The 19,482-nt window shown below is 42.9% G+C and overlaps 2 protein-coding genes across 6 annotated transcripts in view; one reads left to right on the plus strand and one right to left on the minus strand.

Moving 5' to 3' along the window:
- Window positions 1-10,358: 10,358 nt before the first annotated feature.
- Window positions 10,359-15,574, plus strand: LOC117266146 (phospholipase A and acyltransferase 2-like). Its single transcript, XM_033641106.2, has 4 exons — window positions 10,359-10,515; window positions 11,455-11,578; window positions 11,692-11,993; window positions 15,416-15,574. Exons 1-4 carry the CDS (start codon window positions 10,462-10,464, stop codon window positions 15,494-15,496), a joined length of 561 nt encoding a protein of 186 aa, XP_033496997.1. The 5' UTR covers window positions 10,359-10,461; the 3' UTR covers window positions 15,497-15,574.
- The window catches only part of alg2 (ALG2 alpha-1,3/1,6-mannosyltransferase), a 113,216-nt gene continuing 108,105 nt past the window's right edge, over window positions 14,372-19,482 (minus strand). For all 5 annotated transcript variants that reach the window (XM_078171520.1, XM_078171521.1, XM_078171522.1 and 2 more), the window contains 2 exons: window positions 18,411-18,578; window positions 14,372-17,290 (listed from right to left, as the gene is read on the minus strand). In XM_078171520.1, coding sequence (XP_078027646.1) covers window positions 16,550-17,290; window positions 18,411-18,578 — 909 coding nt within the window. In that variant the 3' untranslated portion in view covers window positions 14,372-16,549. The remainder of the gene's footprint in view (window positions 17,291-18,410; window positions 18,579-19,482) is intronic.

Below are 19,482 nucleotides of genomic sequence, written 5' to 3' on the forward strand. Positions count from 1 at the left end.
TGTGATTTGACATCTAAATGCTTAACTACCCCCGTCCATAGAGCGCAATAATAACCAGCTCAGCAGAACGAGTGTATAATGACCACAGGGACTGTTGGGTTTTCAAACAGGAACGACCCAAACACATACACAACCAAATTCCCACGGGGCCACGAGGGTCTCAGCTCAGCAGGGACCCTCCAGAGAGGTGTACCTGAGCTAGGCCTGCCATTGGCCAGCCTCCTCTATCCAAGCGTCCCCTGTGAGCTCATTAGCCCCAATCATAACCACTTCCCTATGTCTACTTTACATGCTCCATCCATCGCCACCCTGCCACACACAAATTACACTCTCCATCAGGAGCGGATGGATAGTGTGTGCGTTTCTCTGTGACTGCAGGAGTGCATGTGTGTTTAAAGGACAAGGAAGGTCGGAGAGCCCCGTGAGCCCTCGACATTTCCCAGTGGACTTTGCAGGCCCTGGCAGAGCGGAGAAAAGTGGGCGGGAGGCGGCGTGAGAGGAGACGACCGGGGGTGAAAAGTAGGTAGAAGGAGGTTAAGAAGTGTGTTTCAGGTGATGAAGTGGACGACCAGGTTTCAGTTCAGGGCCCCTGTACTGCTCTTTTGTGCAGCGTGACCCAGATGGGCGGCGAGGGAGGAAAAGAGGAAGGAGGGGGAGGCGGAGAGAGATAAAGAAAGAGGCTTTTCATTTAAAAAATGAGTGTATGCTGCAGACACAGGAAGGACCCCAGAGAACCACAGAATGGGATGAGACAACAAAGAGCCCCATCATCAGTTTAGTGAATGGATCTGTCCATCTATCCCTTTTATCTCCCGCTACTCTCCTGTTTTTTTTTCAACATCTCTTCCTCTCTTAATCAGCCTCTCATTGTGCCATTAGCCGAACCTGTAGTCTTAATCAGAGGCTTGGCACAGACATCATCGCTATCCACTGCCCTTCTCACACACCCACACACACACACGCGCGCACAAACACTAAATAAACACATTTTAATGCGACACCAATCATGTCATCTACTCAATGAGCCCTCCTCCCCTCGCTGCTGTAGCCCACAACCCAAACATAACACATGGGACGCCTGTGTCTCCCGTCCATCAGTCAGCCAACACACTGCCAGTCTAAAAATATGTGTGTGTATGTGTGTGCGTGTGCTTTTTGGCGCGAATCCCAAGGGGAGGGAGAACGATTTTAACTCAGTAACCTGAATCACCTCCTATCCCAAATCTTCCCGGCATGAATACTGTACACACACACACACACACACACACACACACACACACACTTGTGCATGTCAGTGAGTGTGTATTGATAATGGCCATTAGCATATTTATGATCATTGCCAGCCTCTTATTGTTTGCACGCTCCATTAATCTTCATCTGCTGCCTGCCGACTGACAGCTCAATCTAACAGGCCATCGCTGGGCACACACACACACACACACACACACACATTAAGAATGCATACTTGTACATAAAGCATACTTGCATCAACAATCGAGGGGCATTGTCTCACACACGCAGACACACACACATACATTCAGGCAGACAGCGTGATTGACATTCACCCCTATGAGTGTTATCACCAGAGATTATCCTCTCCAGCTGTGTGGGGGTCTGCTCGGCTTCTCCCGTGCAGCGCTGTGTTGGAACCGTGCACCCGCAGGCGAGTTCCTTCTGGGCCATAGGTGAGCGATGGTACCCCCTGATCAGGGTGCCCCAAGCAGGCCTCTGTCTCTGAACGTCTGCCTGCACCAACACCCAACATGTGCACTGTTGTCTATCCCAACCCTCCACCCTCACCATTACCCCATCCTGCCGTTGCCCTGAGCCGGTCCCTACCAGAACGACACCAAACACACCCTTCAGGCCAGCGTCTGCAAAGAGACAAACACTCCTCAATCCTCAGTGCACGAGGTAAAAGCGCAGCAGAAACACCCAGGGTGCTAAACAGTGTCTGATTGTGTGTGCGTTTAATATGATGACAGCGTGTGTGTGAGCGTGCGCGAGTGAGTGCTCTTGTAATGTGCGCTCAAATGTTAATGTGTTTGTTTAAAGCCAGTGTGACTGACTGACTCACAGCTGATTACTGGCTGAATGAGTGCTGGAAGCGAGCCAAGTTCAATGGGAGGTCTGTTCTCCTGTTGCCTCTTCCTTTCTCTCTCCTCCCTTCCTCCTCTCCTCCTCCCCTTCTCCTGCATTACCCTGCTGCTCCAGGAAGAGCAACCAGGGAGCCAGGATATCTGTGAGCAAATATGTGTGTGTTTGTGTGCATATGTTTATCTCAGATATACATTTATGATGGTGGATGAATGAAAACATTTTTTTTTTTTTAAATTCAGGGCTATTCAGCATGTTGACCTGTCTTATAGTTCAACATGTTGGGGAATAAGCTGATTCACCCTCTTTTCAAGAGTTAGATGTGAAAATCAATAACATTTTCTTGTGTGTGCGTCAAAGATGGAGCCAGGAGGTGGTCAGCTTTAGCTTATAATCAGACTGAACTGCCATTTTGTTTCACTTCATACATTCAGCCTGGTGTTGTGTTCATGTTCGGGCTCATTTATGCTCCCTTTATATACAAAAATAGATACATCTGTTTCAAACGTTGTGAACAATGCTCTCCCTATACTGCCGATCGTCCTTTCTGATGCCACAGATACAGTCAATAGATGGCACTAGAGGGTGGAATCAAAACTAAACATCTCTGCAGCCATTATAAACATCCTGACATTTTTCACTATACTATACACTCACCAGCCACTTTATTAGGTACACCTGTTCAACTGCTTGTTAACGCAGATAGCTAATCAGCCAATCAGGTGGCAGCAACGCAGTGCATTTAGGGATGTAGACATGGTCAAGACGACCTGCTGAAGTTCAAACCGAGCATCAGGGTGAGGAACAAAGGAGGTTTCAGTGACTTTGAACGTGTCATGGTTGTTGGTGCCAGATGGGCTGGTTTGAGTATTTACTGGGATTTTCACACACAACCATCTCTAGGGTTTACAGAGGATGGTCCGACAAAGAGACAATATCCAGTGAGCGGCAGTTCTCTGGGTGAAAATGCCTTGTTGATGCCAGAGGTCAGAGGAGAATGGCCAGACTGGTTCAAGATGATAGAAAGGCAACAGGAACTCAAATAACCACTGGTTACAACCAAGGTCTGCAGAAGACCATCTCTGAACCAACAACACGTCCAACCTTGAAGCAGATGGGCTACAGCAGCAGAAGACCACACCAGGTGCCACTCCTGTCAGCTAACAACAGGAAACTGAGGCTACAGTTCACACAGGCTCACCAAAACTGGACAATAGAAGATTGGAAAAACGTTGCCTGGTCTGATGAGTCTGGATTTCTGCTGCCGCAGAACCCTATGCACCCTTTTCCAAACCATAACCAAGTGTTTTTGTGTCAAAATCTAACCACAAGTTCACCACAGCAGTGTTGAAACATAAAGTTTAAATGTATCCGGCACATAAAAATGTCCAAATGTAACTGTCCCTGGTTTGAAGAGACGTACAATGCCAACATTTTTGGTGGCGATGGGGGTGGAACAACAGCTTATCTTTGCAGCGTCTCATCTGGTTGCCTGGCAACTCCAGCAAGACTCAATGAAGCCACTGCTCCCGGCTGTTGATCACCAAGTTATGATACAGACAGTCAGGTAACAATGTGACATTATCAAGTAACATTCGCAGACTAGAAAAGGCATGTGTGTCGTCCCAGTTAAAATGAAACTAAAAATAAACATCAGAAGCACGCCATCGCTGTGTGGAAACTTTGATATATTCTTAATCTTATCAGGAAGTTATGTATTTATGTATCAGAACAGAATGTGCAGCCCATGTTTGTTTTTTCTCAGTGTTATCTTGTGTTGTTTCTTATCTAACTGCAACCCATCAACGCTGCTGGACATTTCCTCATAACTTTACACCTGAAACAAGTCTCCTTACATTTTTATGGATAAACCTCCTGTGAATTAGATGACGTGTGATGTAAGAAATCTATGGACTCGTTTATCTTTAAGCTATAAGACGGTTTTAACCACAACCCGCAGCGTAGAACAAGTCGTAATGCTTCTCTTTCCTGGGCCATAAAGCTATTTTTATAGCGGCTATCTATAACATCCCACTATCAGAGATTATAGAAGTTTTATTATGATCTCCCGCAGAGAGAAGAGTTTTATGTAGCTTTAGTAAATCATTCCTTTCCTCTGTGATATCGGCTCCTGATATTGTTTTGCCCGTGTGAGTATAAGAGTTGTGCAGTGTTAACATTTATGAGGTGTGAGCTAATATATTTGAATAGTTTATGGAAGCAGTAAAGAGCCAAATACATAATTTGCTAACATGTACCATGTAAAACAGCTCTTAAAGATGAGCTGTGAATACAAATGCAGATTTTCTATTGTTTAAGCATATTCTATCATTCATGAGCAGGAAGACTCATCTCTCCCCGCTGCATTCATCCAACAGTAAAACTCCTCCTGTTGTGCAAAGTGTGAAAATATTTGGAACGAGAACGAAGGCAGTTATATTACAGTAATGCACCTGCATGTATCACAGAAAATTGAGGAATATAAAAGCGTTTTGAGCTGTCAGAAGACTAGAAAGGCGATACACAAGTGCAGTCCATTTACATTCAACTGGCCTCACAACCACAGGCCACATGAAGCCACACCAGCTCAGGACCTCCACATCCAATATCTTCACCTGTTTAAGACCAGCCAACTGAACAGTTGATGCAATTAATGGTTTGGGGAACCGAAGAACTTCTGCACAAACTTTCAGAAACCATCTCATGGATGCTAATTAGCATGCTCATTGTCCTCACGAGGGTGTTGACCTGAGAGCAATTTGTCATATGAACCAAACAATCTCAGAGACCATAGTGATGATGAAGATAACAGAAAACACTAAGTAAAACACTGTAGAATATAATGGAGTTGTTTAATTTCAGTAATTTAAAGGTGAACTACTCAATAAAAGTCTAATAAAAAAGTCTTATTATAATTTTTTTTTTAATGCCCTGCAGCTTCTGGAACTAAATGTTTTTCTAGCAATCTTGTTTGTATTACTTGCTCAAATGTGGTTAAAAAAAACAAAAAAACAAAAAAAACAATTTGTTAAAATGACTTCTAACAATTTTAACTCTGCATCACCAAATTTATTATATTTAAATCTGCCTAACACACACCATACACTGCTGCGAACATGTCCACTACTGGCATTATGTTTAAATCTCATGTACATTTCCCATTTCAGGGCAATGAGTCCATGACCTGGTTAGTGTGCCGGAGGTTCAGATTGATGCATTAACACTAACTGTGTTTCTCTCATCATCAGCTGCATTTAGCCCATGATTAACTCCCAATCACATGGCGTGATTTAAAGTCAGAGTAAAAATATTCCATACATATTTAATATTACACTAACAAGGAAACCAGCTCCCAAACTGCCAACAAAATAGATATACACCCATAACACGCACACACTCCCACATACATCTTTCCTTTCCTCGCCTGAAAACACACACCTAAACATTTCGCAGCTATCTCCCCCACACCCCGGTGCTGGCTAGGTGGAATTAGAAAACCAACCCTGCGGTCTCATTAATTAATTAAACACCATGTGCCAGTGGCACCTGGGTACCGGTTATCGCTGCCACTCAGACACACCGTGATCTCAATAACCACCCCACCACAGGGCAGAGGGAGAGGGGAGGCGAGGGGTGGAGGGGAGGGAAGGGAAGGGACATCGATTCTTCTCTCACAACTTTAAGGCGAAGACAATTTCTTCAAAGAGCGAAGGAAACAGGAAGAGATAGAAACGAGACCTCAGACGCCATCTTTCTGTGTAGGCAGTAAAGTGGGACACAGTCACACTGAATGGAGCCTGTTTGTGGGTCTTTCCCTCCCTTACAGGCTCCACGGGGCCTTTTTATCATCTTGCCTAGCGGGGCCCCTAAATCACTGCAGCTACGCCCTCCTCATCATCTACTCTTAATACCTCTGCATGTGGAAACACACACAAACACACCATCCTGCTGTCTGATTCTTGCACTGGTAGCATTTTGTATTCTTAGACTGTTCTCAAATATTTTTATGTGGTGAATTATTCGTTATGTTGCTTTTATTTACTTAAAAAAAGATTTTGAAATACACACTCTAAAAAAGGGTTTCAAAAACCAAACTCTCAGTAAAATCTGGCTATAAAGGGCCATCATGTAATCCATGTAGGCTACAGCAATGTGGGGTTCATCAGGTCATGAAGGGAACAGCGGGACCTTGGTGCAGTGGTTAGCATTGTCGCCTCACAGCATGAGTGTCCAAATTGTTCCAAAATGTTTATTTCATGTTTTTATTTATCATGTTTTCGGGTCTGAAGTGTACTCATGAGGATTTTTTATTTACATGAGCTCATAAAAAAGATGCCTACCTGAAAATAGACTCACAAGTCAGTCTTTAGACGCTTTGCTTAACTAAAGACTGATGTCTTTCTCCCTGATTTTGTGTTTAGATGGGCGGATACAATTTCAGAGTTTAAAAAAACTCCCTACGTTGCAGAACCAATAGTAAAACCGCAGGTTTTCACACATATATGTGAAAGATTATGAGTCCTTCGGTGGCTCACTGAACTCTTGTGCTCGTAATCATAGTCCGACTGCATTAAAAGTTTTAAATAAAGTCGCTGTAAGTCCTTCATTTCCACAATCTTGTGGACTGAGCACACGTTTGATAAAACAGAGTTAAATCTCTCGGCATCCATTTTCAAGCTCTCTGTGTGTTTGTTTCCTTGCGGACGAGAAAAAGGGGAGCGCACATTTCCGGGAGGGCGTGTCCTTTTAAAAAATGCAAGAGGCGTTGCTTTGTTGCCGGCCGTTTTCTCCAGTGTGTTAAACACACTTTAGAAAGGAGTGTCCCCAGACTATCAGAAGCCGGAGATCTCTGATTGTCTGGTGGCGAGACTAACCTGAAAAAGGCACTTAAAGGTCTAGTGCAGGGTTGCCCAAATTTGAACCCACAGGTCAAAGTTCAACTTGGCCTGAGGGTTGTTTCTGGTGAAAATGTTTTTAAAAATAATTTTTTAATATTGTAATATAAATTGGTGTTTACAACGCTTTATTTTTGTTTACAATGTTTCTTCAGATAGTAGGATCCCTGATTATTAGCACCCACTGCTCTAATCTCATGTTCCACACTCCTGTCCAATCCAAAACACTGCGGTTAGTTTCAAGGTTCGCGGTTCAGTTGTCATTCAAACATGTTAAAAACATGAGGGAACAAAATTCATTACCCAGGTCCAGCAGCATACAGAATACAAAACATTGTAAGATAGACCTATAATAAATGATGAGATAACATAAAACCCTATAATTAATAGAACACAGCAGCATGTTAAAGTGCACAATAGTGCATCATCAGCCGCATGCAGTCGCAGCAGTACAAAGTGCAGAGGACATGCTTTAAGCCAGAAGGTTCAAAAGGCTCACAGCCTCTGGGAAGAAGCTGCAGCCTTGTTGTTTTGGCTTTGAGGCTGTGCAGCCTTCTGTCTGTGAGGCGGGTGAACAGTTCGTTCAAGAAGTCCAAGTTCGTCCAGCAGCATCTTCTTAGTTTCAGTTTCACCCAGTGTTGGCAGTAGATGGGAGGACAGTAAGCTCACCTCCCTGCCCTCCCATCTACTGCTGGGGGTGACACAGACCCTCAGTTGTACTACGAATAGGACAGGAATGCGTGTGGCAGCAGCTGTTCGTGGACGTACTGTATAATGTGTAAAGTATGTCCAGGCCTTAAGGGAACTAGTATCAATGTACCATTTTGCAGCTTAGGCATTTGCTTTTGGCTCGTGGCCCAACATTAAGTTTCAGTTTTGGCCCTCCAAGGGAAAAAGTCTCATTTATAAGTATTGCATACGCACAAAACGAGGCTTGACAGAAGTGTACACCACTTCCCACGCAAAAGGTGTAAAAACAGACTTGATTGGAGAAACTGTAACCCATGCAAACAAACATTTTGGAGACAGGAAAATGGCCATGCAGATGGTAAGGTGGAAACCTGGTTGTAGAAATATTGTTGAATATTTTTTGGCACACACCATTTTTGGCTTGTGTCCATACGTACATTTTTAGTGTGCGCCAAATGTGTCGGAGAACTACGGTAGCTGATGCAAAAATGCAAGCACACAAGTGGCCCTATCTAGAGCCAGTGTTTTGTTTGTCCTTTCTGGGCTACTGTAGAAACAACATGGCTGACTGTGGAAGAGGACCCGGGGTCCGTCCCAAGTCTCGTATTTTTATAGTGCTACTGCTAGCTCCTCGCTTGAACCGGAAGTCGTTCGAGGTCCGCCATCTTCTAGGCCGTCCCAAGTCTCTTATTTGTGCAGCGAGGAGCTAGCGCTAGGAGCTAGCAGCAAGCTTTAAGCAGCTACAAGCTAGGATGGTCGAGAGCTTCCTATCCGGAAGAGTTTTTCAGCTGAACGCCATGACGTATAAATACCCGCCCCCTACGTCTGTCTCATTTGAACGAGATTGCAGAGAAACAGCGCTAGTGTACCCGCTACATGCATTCTTTGCAATGAAACGCTGTAATTCACATGTTTACGTGACTACAAAGAGTAACGTTAATGATATTTCGTGCAAGACTGTCATGTTGTAATTAAGTTTATTTCATTCACAACCTGTTGCGTTGTTCAGCGGACTGTCGGTGATGTGTGGCTGTTAAATGTGCAGCTGCTCATGTCCAGAACCACACGTGTTGAACACACACACAAACACATTTGCCCATCATTAATTGTCCTACATGTCATGTGAGTGGAATGTTTAATAGCTTGTAGGTAATATTAATTAGCCTATTAATATTAATATTAATTAATATTATTACTTTCATTAATGTTGTTGTAAGCTACTGTCATTACCGTCTGTCCTGCATCTCTCTCTCTCTCTCTCTCTCTCTCTCTCTCTCTCTCTCTTTCTGTCTCATTGTGTCATACGGATTACTGTTAATTTATCATGTTGGTCTGTTCTGTACGACATCTATTGCACGTCTGTCCGTCCTGGAAGAGGGATCCCTCCTCAGTTGCTCTTCCTGAGGTTTCTACCGTTTTTCCCCATTAAAGGGTTTTTGGGGAGTTTTTCCTGATCAGCTGTGAGGGTCCTAAGGACAGAGGGATGTGGTATGCTGTAAAGCCCTGTGAGGCAAACTGTGATTTGTGATATTGGGCTTTATAAATAAAACTGATTGATTGAGGCAGACTGACAGGTCTGATATGTCTTATTCATTCAGCAGCTGACTTGTTGAATGATGGTGAGCAGAAATGACTCAATAACAATGGTAATACATGCAAAACTGTGTGACCAAAGTCATGACGGCGGGGGGGTTACAGCTTTGATCAGCGAATATAATGTGACTTGGGATGTATGCCAAACGCTGGCTCCGTTATGCAGCAGATCCAGCTGTGCCACCATCATCAGGAATAGACGTCACTTCACGTGACGCTTCAGTGGAAAGGACGTCTCATGTCTCTTAAACCGACAATGCTTGCTCATCGCTCCTAGCGCTAGCTCCTCGCATTTTTGCCTAGGTGGGAGGGGCTAAACAGCTAGCAAAGTCAGCTAGGTAAGATAACTAGCAGTAATTAAAGAGACTTGGGATGGACCCCTGCTCAGTATGTAGATATAAACGGCTTATTCTAGGATAAAAAGTTTTCCTGTTATTATACACAAAAGAAAACATAGGTATGAATATTATACACCATTTCTGCCAACAGATGCCCCTAAATCCTCACAGTCGACCTTGACGAATCTCATGGCGAATCTTATTTATATGTGAAAGATTATGAGCAATTAATTAGCAACAACAAATGTCACAGTTAGAAATATCTGGAACTGGATTTCCTCGCTTATACAGAACCTGGATTTTGAATAAAAACAGTTTACATGTATATGTAAATTTTATTCTACTTGCACACATCAGAACTCTCAGCATCACTAACACAAACTATCACTGTGATATTCCAAATACTACACCTACATTAAACCGAGGCCACCTGCACTAATTGGATCTGTAGGGACAAATAATTTTCCGCTCTGAAAAACAAGCAGCGTCGCTGTTGGTTTCTTTGCATTTCAGCTTCTGAAATTGACTCTGAAGAAATGTCTGAATCAATGTGAGGAGTGGGAATTACAAACTCAATGCAGGTCAACCACACATTTTAAACAAACTGAAGCAAAGATCAGCATAATTTACTTTTGAATGACTGGCTCACAGTGAGCCTGATGGAATAATAGAGCACATATTAGATTAATAAGTAACATATTAAGCTCCCTATCATCTTGAATAGTTACAGTCAAGGCTATCTGCGACTAATGACGGCGTTTCAGCTGTTACACAACCTGGTTACAGCCTCCCAATAATTGGAAAATGCACTTCAGTCCAGCGTCTCTTGACTTCAGCTCACAGCAACAATGGACCTTCTGGGAAACTGGAACAGCCTTTTTTCTCAAATGACATGGCGACAGGTGAGTATTATCTAATATATACAGAAATGTTTAACTTGATGCGGCAGTGTCTGAAGTCCTGGTGAGGTGTGTGTATATTTAGGTGCTGACCAGTTTAAGAAGAGGGTATTCCAAAGTAGAAGTATTTTGGGGACAAGGAAACTGATAGCTTCAGCTTTATGTGTAATTCTCAAAAAGGATTATAAATGTACACACATCCAGCCGATGAACACGACGTGCTGGACGAGGGGTCGTGTAAAAGACGGAGAAACAGAGTTTGCACACCACACTATTGTCCAATGAACATATATTTAATTGCTTGGTTATTATTCAATTAAATAAATGTTCATCTCTGTTTCTTTGTCTTTCTGTGAATCTCAACATGAGTTTTCTCATATTGAGTCCAGTTATTTCAAGATTTTCTTTACTGCTGCAGCTCAGCTTTGCTTCATACTGTCTCACATTCACTGTCCCCTTTATTGTTTCAGGTTGGGCCTCAAAAACAGTCAAATTATTTTGTCCACCATCTTTCAATTTCCCAGATTTCCACCCTCAATGTAAATTTCCTCTCATTTGAACTCCGTGTGTTAAAATAGGATGTATACACTCTAAAAAATGATTCATGGGGTTAGAGGATAAGCATTTATGATTTTTGAGTAGGACTGAACAAAAATAAATAAATTAGAATATCTTGAATAAAATAATTTGACCACTTAATATCACCACAACTTTCATATAAATATTAAATTGGTTCAACTTAATTAAACCTTTTGAAGTCAAAGCAAATTACCTGTGTAATACTGACCTGATTGAGTTTGTCAAATTATAACACCGGGTTGGAACTACTTAAAAAGATGCATGCAAATTGTTCCCTTAATTTCTTTAAGTTGAACCAGTGGATTTTTTTTTTCAGAGTGTGGACTCCCAGCGCTGCTCAAACTTTGCACTTGTTTCTTTTAGGTTGATCCAAGTGTGTCCACAGCAGAGATTGGAGACATGATTGAGTTTGCACACCCGTGGTCAGGATTGTCTCTTTGGGGTGTTTATGTTGGAGACGGCCGTGTTATCCATTTTGGAGTGGGAGGTAAGAAGCTGCTGTATGCATACACACTTAAACTTAAACACTTATACCAGGTTTATTTGATTGAATTGTTTATTTTCAAACACTTTCTTTATGTGTCTCCCCGTGATTGTAAGATGAGAACATGACACAGAGAGCCTGCCGCAGCTTCCTCCAGCAAATAGTTCCAAAGTCGAAAGGTGAGCGTGTTCTGAGGAAGACCAGGATCTGCACACAGCTCATTACGGAAATCAAAGTTCCTCCAGGAACTCGCATCAGGGTCAACAACAACAAGCACAACCTGGTTCCGTCTCCGCAGGAAATGATGCAGAATCGCTGCGAGACTTTTCTGCACCAGGAGTTCAACTACGACCTGCTGAACTTCAACAGCGAGCACTTCGCCACGTTTGTTCGATATGGCAACGCTGTCTGCAACCAGGTTGGTTCAACGACACCTGAAAGAGAATGGGTCTCATGCAGGACAGCAACAAATCATCTTACCATTAAACTTCAATTAGTAGCCCGGGCTAATATTTGCTTAAATCACTGAAATCAACAGGCCTATATTTGGGACAGGGCCACACCGGGCTAGTAAAAGGGACTGGGTGTTTAATTGAGGTTTTACAGTATTTTTGTTTGTATCCACTGATTTCTGGGATTCACCAATATTTAAATAGTGCTCGTTAGCACTCTTACCAAGACAGGAGAAAACATCTCATTTTCACAGTTCACAAATTGTTGCCCAACATAAGGAAACACAAGTTTTAAGTTTAAAGAACATAAAACAATGTATGAAAATCATAAAATCCATTGATCCCAATTTCTTTTAATTTCAATTACCGTGCATCTGCTGACCAGTGCTGGAAGTACATTACTCAAATTCCGTACTTAATAAGAAATTGGAGGTACTTTCTACTTCTCTCCACTACACTTAAGGGAAATATTGTCCTTTACCTCCACTGCAATTATTTGCTAACTTTATTTCCTAGTTACTTTTCAAATTAAGATTTTTGCACACAAACCATGAAAATCTACAATCACAGCTGAAACAATTAGTTAATCGATTGGAAAATCAATTAGCAACTATCCTGATAATCATTTAGATTGTTTTTCATGCACAAACATTTCATGGTTCCAGCGTCTCAAATATGAGGCCTTAAAAGGATAGTGCACCCAAAAATGAAAATTCAGCCATTATCTACTCACCCATATGCCGAGGGAGGATCAGGTGAAGTCCTCACATCACTTGCGGAGATCCAAGGGGAGAGGGGGTAGCAACACAACTCCACCTAATGGAGGCTTATGGCGCCCCAGATTAAAACGTCCAAAAAATACATAATTGAAACCACAAAATATCTCGCAGTGCACAGAGAGGCAGTTAGAGCTACAGGCTACAATGAGGCTAAAAACAGAGTTCAAATGACGTTTTTCCAAACAACTTTTTATGTCGGGGCTTCAGGACACTTGGATCACTACAGACGAGCAGTATGGAGATATTTTGTAGTTTCAATTATGTGTTTTTGGACATTTGAATCTGGGGCGCTGTCAGCCTCCATTAGGTGGAGTTGTGTTGCTACCTCCTCTCTCCTCACCTGAGCCTCCTTCGGCATATGGCTGAGTAGATAATGGCTAAATTTTCATTTTTGGGTGCACTATCCCTTTAATACTTTTCCTTTTTAATTATTTTGATTGATGAAATTGATTTAAATGTTTCAGCACTGAGTACTTTTACTTTTTATATTTGGATACATCTCCCTGATAGTACAAAACAACATCTCTAAAGCTGGAACAACTCTGAAACTCAGAGAACATATTACCTTAACGACTCTGTAAGGGTTTAAAGCCTGTGACTCCGCACCAGTCCAGAGTTACAGCTGGGGAAGCCTCTTGGATGAGAGGTGAAACGTCTTCAAGGAACTCAAGCAAGTCCAGTTGACATAAGACAACAATGACATAGCACTTAGGATTCCCTGATTGTATTTACATACTTAATCTTAAGTCATATTTTCAACACAGGACTTTTACTAATAACAAAGTATTAAGTAAAGGATCTGAATACTTCCTTTACCGTGGCATTTAGAGCTTCACAAATCTTTTGCTATTGCTGGGTTTTTGGTTTTCCTGTAAAACCAGTACTGAGACGCTGGAAAATCATGTTTACTTTGTTTAACAGTGCATTGATTTCACTGCTGCAGAAGTTCTTCTTGTTACAGCCTTTGTTTGGAGGTGTCTCTTCAGTTCTTGGCCACGTGCCAGAGTCCTTGCATGCGGCACAACAGCTACCCTTATATAGTGTTTAGGCATCATTACCTATGCTGATAGGTTACTTACGGTCAAGTGGGGTTCATCATTCAGCACACCTGGGTAAGAACAGATTTGGATGGTAAGACGTTTGGAGCATCTGGAGTTGGGCCCTTATTTTTTTGTCTTAACAGAAAATTAAGAGAAAAATAACTGGGAAACTTCAGAGTATGTTGCTGTATGAGGCCCAATGTGTGGTAAATATCGCATCTATCCTCCTGAGACCCGAACTTTTGATTGGTATTGGTATAAAAACAAGTTTCAACCATTAAATTTGATCAGGTTTTGGACCTTGTCCACTTTTGGGTCGAGGTCAGCTGCAGACTGACTTGGCAGAGATGGCTGCCATCTTGTTTTCACATGGATTAGTGTATTGTGCTCTGACTAGGGCTGCCCCCTAAAAGTCGACCAAACATTAGTCGACCAGAAAGGTAATTAGTTGGCAAGATTTCATTCGTCGCTTAGTTGCAGATTTAAAAAAAATAAAATAAAAACAGACACAGGAAGAGACCACGCTCAGCAGTCAGACAGGAGTCATGTTACAAACCAATCACAGCTGACAGATATCTTTCTCTTCTTCTGTAAATATCCAGTCTGATAAATATGGAACAGTTGATCATGTTAGTGCAGGACTACCCAGAGCTTTACATCTGTCCCACAGATGACAGGTCTACACACTTATGAACAGCTCCTGGAAGAAGATCAGCTCTGCACTTTCAGGTAAATAGGTTATGATACGGTGCTTGTTATGGTTGTTTAGCAACCTCAGACGCAACCTGCTGCCGCGCTCTTGATAGTTGGCACAAAAAAAACACAAGAGTAGCACAGTTTTCCAGGTGGTAAAGACACGGCATGTGTACGGCCTCTAATTTCCAGGGCTGGTACCTGCAGTTATTCCACAGGCTAGTTAATAACATGTTGGGCAGGAAATCCAAAGTGTGGGATCATTTTGAGAAGGTGAAGGACGAACCCAAGGTGATATGTAAACTCATCTTCATTGGTCGACTACAAACATGACGTATCATCTGAAACATGGAAGTAGCTACATGCCCATTAGCCCACAGCGTCATTAACAGGCGGCTCGCTCAGTGTGTGACGTGCACTTGTAGATAAAATATAGGCCTATATTAATGAAGGTTCATTAGTACGGTTTTGTATTTCTCTGTAATGTAGCACAGTGTTAACAATGTTACTGATACTATTCTTTCTCACACCTTCAACTCAAACCATTGTGTTGCCCTGCCTAAAATATATAATTTAATAATTAAATTAATATTGTAAACGTGCCGGCGACTTGTCGACTAATGGCCATAAATGAGGAAACTTCTTAGTCGAGGACAGCCCTAGGTCTTACTGCCACTAAATTGCACAAAAAAGTGTCCAGGAATGAGGACAACAGGCCGAAGTAACACAGAATGAACCATAAAGTCCAGTACTCCCAAACTGTAATGTCCTCATGAGGACACAGGGTCTCAGGAGGCTAAAGCTAATTGGTAATTTAACATTCCTATTATTCATTTATTCATGTATTTATTCATTTATTAATTTACTCTTTTTCAGATTCCTTTCCAGAAAAAGAATGGGGATACAACTCAAACTCTGCAAATGATAATGACACAACGGATGGAGACAGAAACTTAAGATCTTCTACGGTGCCTCTTGCGTACATGGGTCACACTGACTTTGTTAATAAGCAAAAATAAAACTTCTTTGCTGCTACATTGTCTGAGAATGTTTCATTTCACAACTCAAGGCAAAATCAAAGCTGTTCAATGAAAAAGAACAACAAAGATGGCACAACATTAACAACGTTTCCGTGCCTCAACACTCACCCAGTAAATCCTTACCAAAGTCTATTAAAGGCCAAAAAAACTTAGCAACAAAGCAAACCCCACAAGAGTCAGGAAAGTATGTGTCCTCTTGTTTATTAAGACTTCAGGAATGTCAATAAGAGCATTTCTATACAGTAGGAGGGCTGAGGAGGCCAGCGCGCAGACACAATGACCTTCTGCTATTCTCCTCGTTGATAATGACCCAGACAAAGCCACACTGCCCATCAACCAGACCTCTATTAAAGCCAAACACTCTCTATCATCTACTAATAACCTCCACACTGCCGCAAGAGTCATGAACAGGCCAGCGTCTTCTGAATGAGAGGAGGGGAACAAAGCTCTGGGTGGACAGGAAGTAGTGGAAAGCCTCCTGTTTATCGATCTGCGACTGTGCACCAGCACATGGTGGTAACTACATTCTTCTTCTTCATTCCGAAAACACACAAAGACAAAGATTACTGTCGCAAAGTAACAGAAAAAAAAAATAGACAGTGCAAAACATTTCACTCTAACAATCAATCCTTTTGGTGCGCTCATTTGCTAGGCTCTGGGTTGCAGCGTTGCTACACACACACACACACACACACACACACACGCACACACACACATACACACTTGCAGGTGTGGTATTTTTCCAGAGATAGGGTATGTAAACTCGTTACTCTTTTCTTAATTGGTATAGAGATTCCGTCCTTTTTTTCCTCTCAGCAACCCCTCCAGGGGAATGCTGATTGATTGTCCTCTGAGTCCTCATAACACCCCCACTGCCTCCCTGCACACACACTGCGGTCCCCAGTCGTCCACAGACAATCCACAGTTTGGTAGAGGGTCATTTTTCCACCTGCCTCCTCCAGCTTTCACATCACTCGCTTAGCCTGACAATGTACCCATACAGCTGGTCTGAGAAGGCCTGAAGAGAGAATTTATCTTGTACCCTCCTCCTCCCAGCTTGTCCCATGTCCCTGCGGAGCTGCGGTTCCTTCACGAGCCTCTCCATGGCCTTAGAGAAGGCGTCTGCCGTGGGCTCGCACAGGAAGCCCGTCTCCCCATCTGCCACGCTCTCCAGGGGGCCCCCGGAGTTCACCGCGATAACAGGGCAGCAGCAGTACATTGCCTCTACGGGAACTATCCCAAAATGCTCTCTGCTCGGGGTGTAGAGCACGGCTGCGCTGCCCCGCAGCAGGACCACCTTCAGTGAGTCAGAGGGGGAGCGCAGGAAAGTGACACAGTCCTCTATGTGGATCTGCGCTGCTAGCTCTTTGAGCTCAGTATAATGTTGAACATTCTCAGTAACTCGGTCATCGTAGCCCCCCGCCACCACCAGGTGAATACCTGCTCTCTGGCCAGGAGGAAGGCTGCTCCTCAGGACTGCGAGAGCCTCCAGAGCCAGCCCCAGATTCTTCTTCCTCTCATATCGGTTGAGAGAAAGAAACAGGCAGGAGGTTCCCTCAGGGAGCAGCCCTTCCAGGCCCTGTGCTTCACTGGACTGCTGGTCAAAGGTACCCGTGTTGAGGGAAGGATAGAGGACGTCTGTCTGGACTCCTGTTAGACCACGAAAGGTCTCTCTGAAGATGCCTGCGGTGAACTGGCTGTTTACCACAATCTAAGAGGAAGTACAGAGAGATTAGTTTGTAAGGATCTCACATATGGAGCAGGCATTTTAATTTGCTATGAGTAGGATGACAGCCCGCGGTCTTTGGTTATCCTAAAGTCTAGACTAAAATCGAAATGTCATTTTCTTTTCTACCAGAGCCCTGAGCTTTTACGTCAGCTTGCCTGCAGAGATCAGGCTGTATCGCATTTTAAATAATCACTTTAGTTTGTACAAGCTGTTAAAATTAATACACCTTATATTTTGATTTATTCTATTACATAGTAGTTTCAGCAGCATCAAAAGCCAAACTCAGTCAGGAGGTGAAACTTCACTTCTCTTTACTGTTTTTTTCTCCTTGAAGGAAGCCTTTAACAGGTAAATATATAGTTAATCCTATGCATGATCTATACCTATGTTGCTATAAACCCCAGAAAAATGGGGATTTGTTTATTTTCATTATATTCAGGAGTAGTGTATAGAGTTTAGCGGCATCTAGCAGTGAGGGTTGCAGATTGTAACCAGCTGAAACCAGCCAAGTGTGAACTCCTGCTGAGGATTCCTTAAGTGTTCATAGTTTAAGGGGTTTGTACTGGGAGCTGAATCATCAACAGAGGTCTCTTCCTCTGTACCTGTCCCCTCTGTAGATATAAATGGCTTATTCTAAAGGTAACAAAAACTTTCAGGTGATCAAACACTAAAGAAAATACTAATATATCCCCCTCAATCCTACACACTGGACCTTTAATTCACTTAGGAAATGAAGAGGAGGAAGAGTCTCCTTTAGACTCAGCCTGAAATCTGGCCATTCCCAAAATCTGTGAACAAATTGACACAGGATGTTCTATGAGGGTCGTTAAAACCCTCAGGTCACATCATAAGCATCTTCTGAAAATCACATACAACTACTTCAGTTTGTTTCATTAATATATAACTTTATATATGACATGTCTGGTATTTTTTTACTGTATTTATGTGTATTTTCTTTACATCATTTTCTACCACCATGCTATATTAATTAGCTTTTCCTTCCGGATAAAACAAAATTATAACAGTGACACAGTCCTGCCCTGCAATCAGACCATCACACCCGACAGAACAATGCAGCCTTCAGTCCTCAGCCGTTACGTACCATATCAGCCATGCCAGTGGTACGTTCCTCCAGCCAGTCGATGGGAGCACGATAAAGCTTCTTCAGGGCCGACTTCCTCTGGGTCAGCAGCTGGTCTGGGAAGTGACAGTAAAACAAAACCTTCTTCCTGCGACGGGACAGTCGCAGTACCGGGATACACACTGACACCTGGGGTGGAATGAAAGGGGTACAAAACAAAAATGTAAACCTTATACGCCCTCACATTAAAGAAAGTCAGTGTTTTTCTGATGCCGCTTGTTACAGAGGGGCTGCTAACTATGGTGGCTGACGTGAAAACACAAATGGCCCTATCAAGATCCAGTGTTTGGTTTGTCCATGCTGGGTAACTGTAGACACAACATGAGGCCCGTTTCCACCGCAGGAACTTCAGGGTAATTTTACGGGGCCGGGGCCGTTGGTGCGTGTCTCCACCGCAGGAACCACCCCCGAAGGACAGAGTTCCGGAACTTTTACAGGGGCTAAACAAGTCCCTGCCTCGGAGTAGGTACTCAGAATGGCCCGAGAGACTCCTGGCTGGGGCTTGGGGATTACTTGGTGCTGATTGGATATACTCAAGGCGGGATGTGACATTTTGTAATTACTATGGTTATTATAGATTAGCTGGGCTAACCGTTAGCTGTTAGCCATTAGCAGTGTCTGTAATAACTCAGTAACTCAATTAGGGCTGCCACTAACGATTATTTTCATTGTCGACTAATCTGTCGATTATTTCTCCGATTAGTTGACTAATCATTTTATCGAAAAATGTGTTAAAATTTTGGAAAATGTTGGTCTGTCTCGCCCAAACCCCAAAATTACATCATCTAATGTCTTGTTTCGTACTCACGCCAAAGGGTTTTAGTTCACCATCATGGGAGAGTGTGTAAAACTGCCAATATCTTAACTAAGAAGCTGCAATAAGAGTATTTTGGGGTACTTTTATAATACTTTTCTATGAAAAATGACTCAAACCGATTAGTCGACTTCTAAAATAGTCACCGATTATTTTAATAGTCGATTAGTCATCGATTAGTCGACTAATCATGGCAGCCCTAAACTCAATCTACGGTCC

The sequence above is a fragment of the Epinephelus lanceolatus genome, chromosome 10 (genome assembly GCF_041903045.1).
Source record: "Epinephelus lanceolatus isolate andai-2023 chromosome 10, ASM4190304v1, whole genome shotgun sequence".
Taxonomy (NCBI): Eukaryota; Metazoa; Chordata; class Actinopteri; order Perciformes; family Serranidae; genus Epinephelus; species Epinephelus lanceolatus.

What these genes read in the sequence shown, in the direction of transcription:
- LOC117266146 (XM_033641106.2), top strand. Translation starts at nt 10,462, where the DNA reads ATGGACCTTCTGGGAAACTGGAACAGCCTTTTTTCTCAAATGACATGG. An exon ending in CTCAAATGACATGGCGACAG is followed by an intron (nt 10,516 to 11,454) that starts GTGAGTATTATC and finishes TGTTTCTTTTAG; the next exon opens with GTTGATCCAAGTGTGTCCAC. An exon ending in GCAACGCTGTCTGCAACCAG is followed by an intron (nt 11,994 to 15,415) that starts GTTGGTTCAACG and finishes ACTCTTTTTCAG; the next exon opens with ATTCCTTTCCAGAAAAAGAA.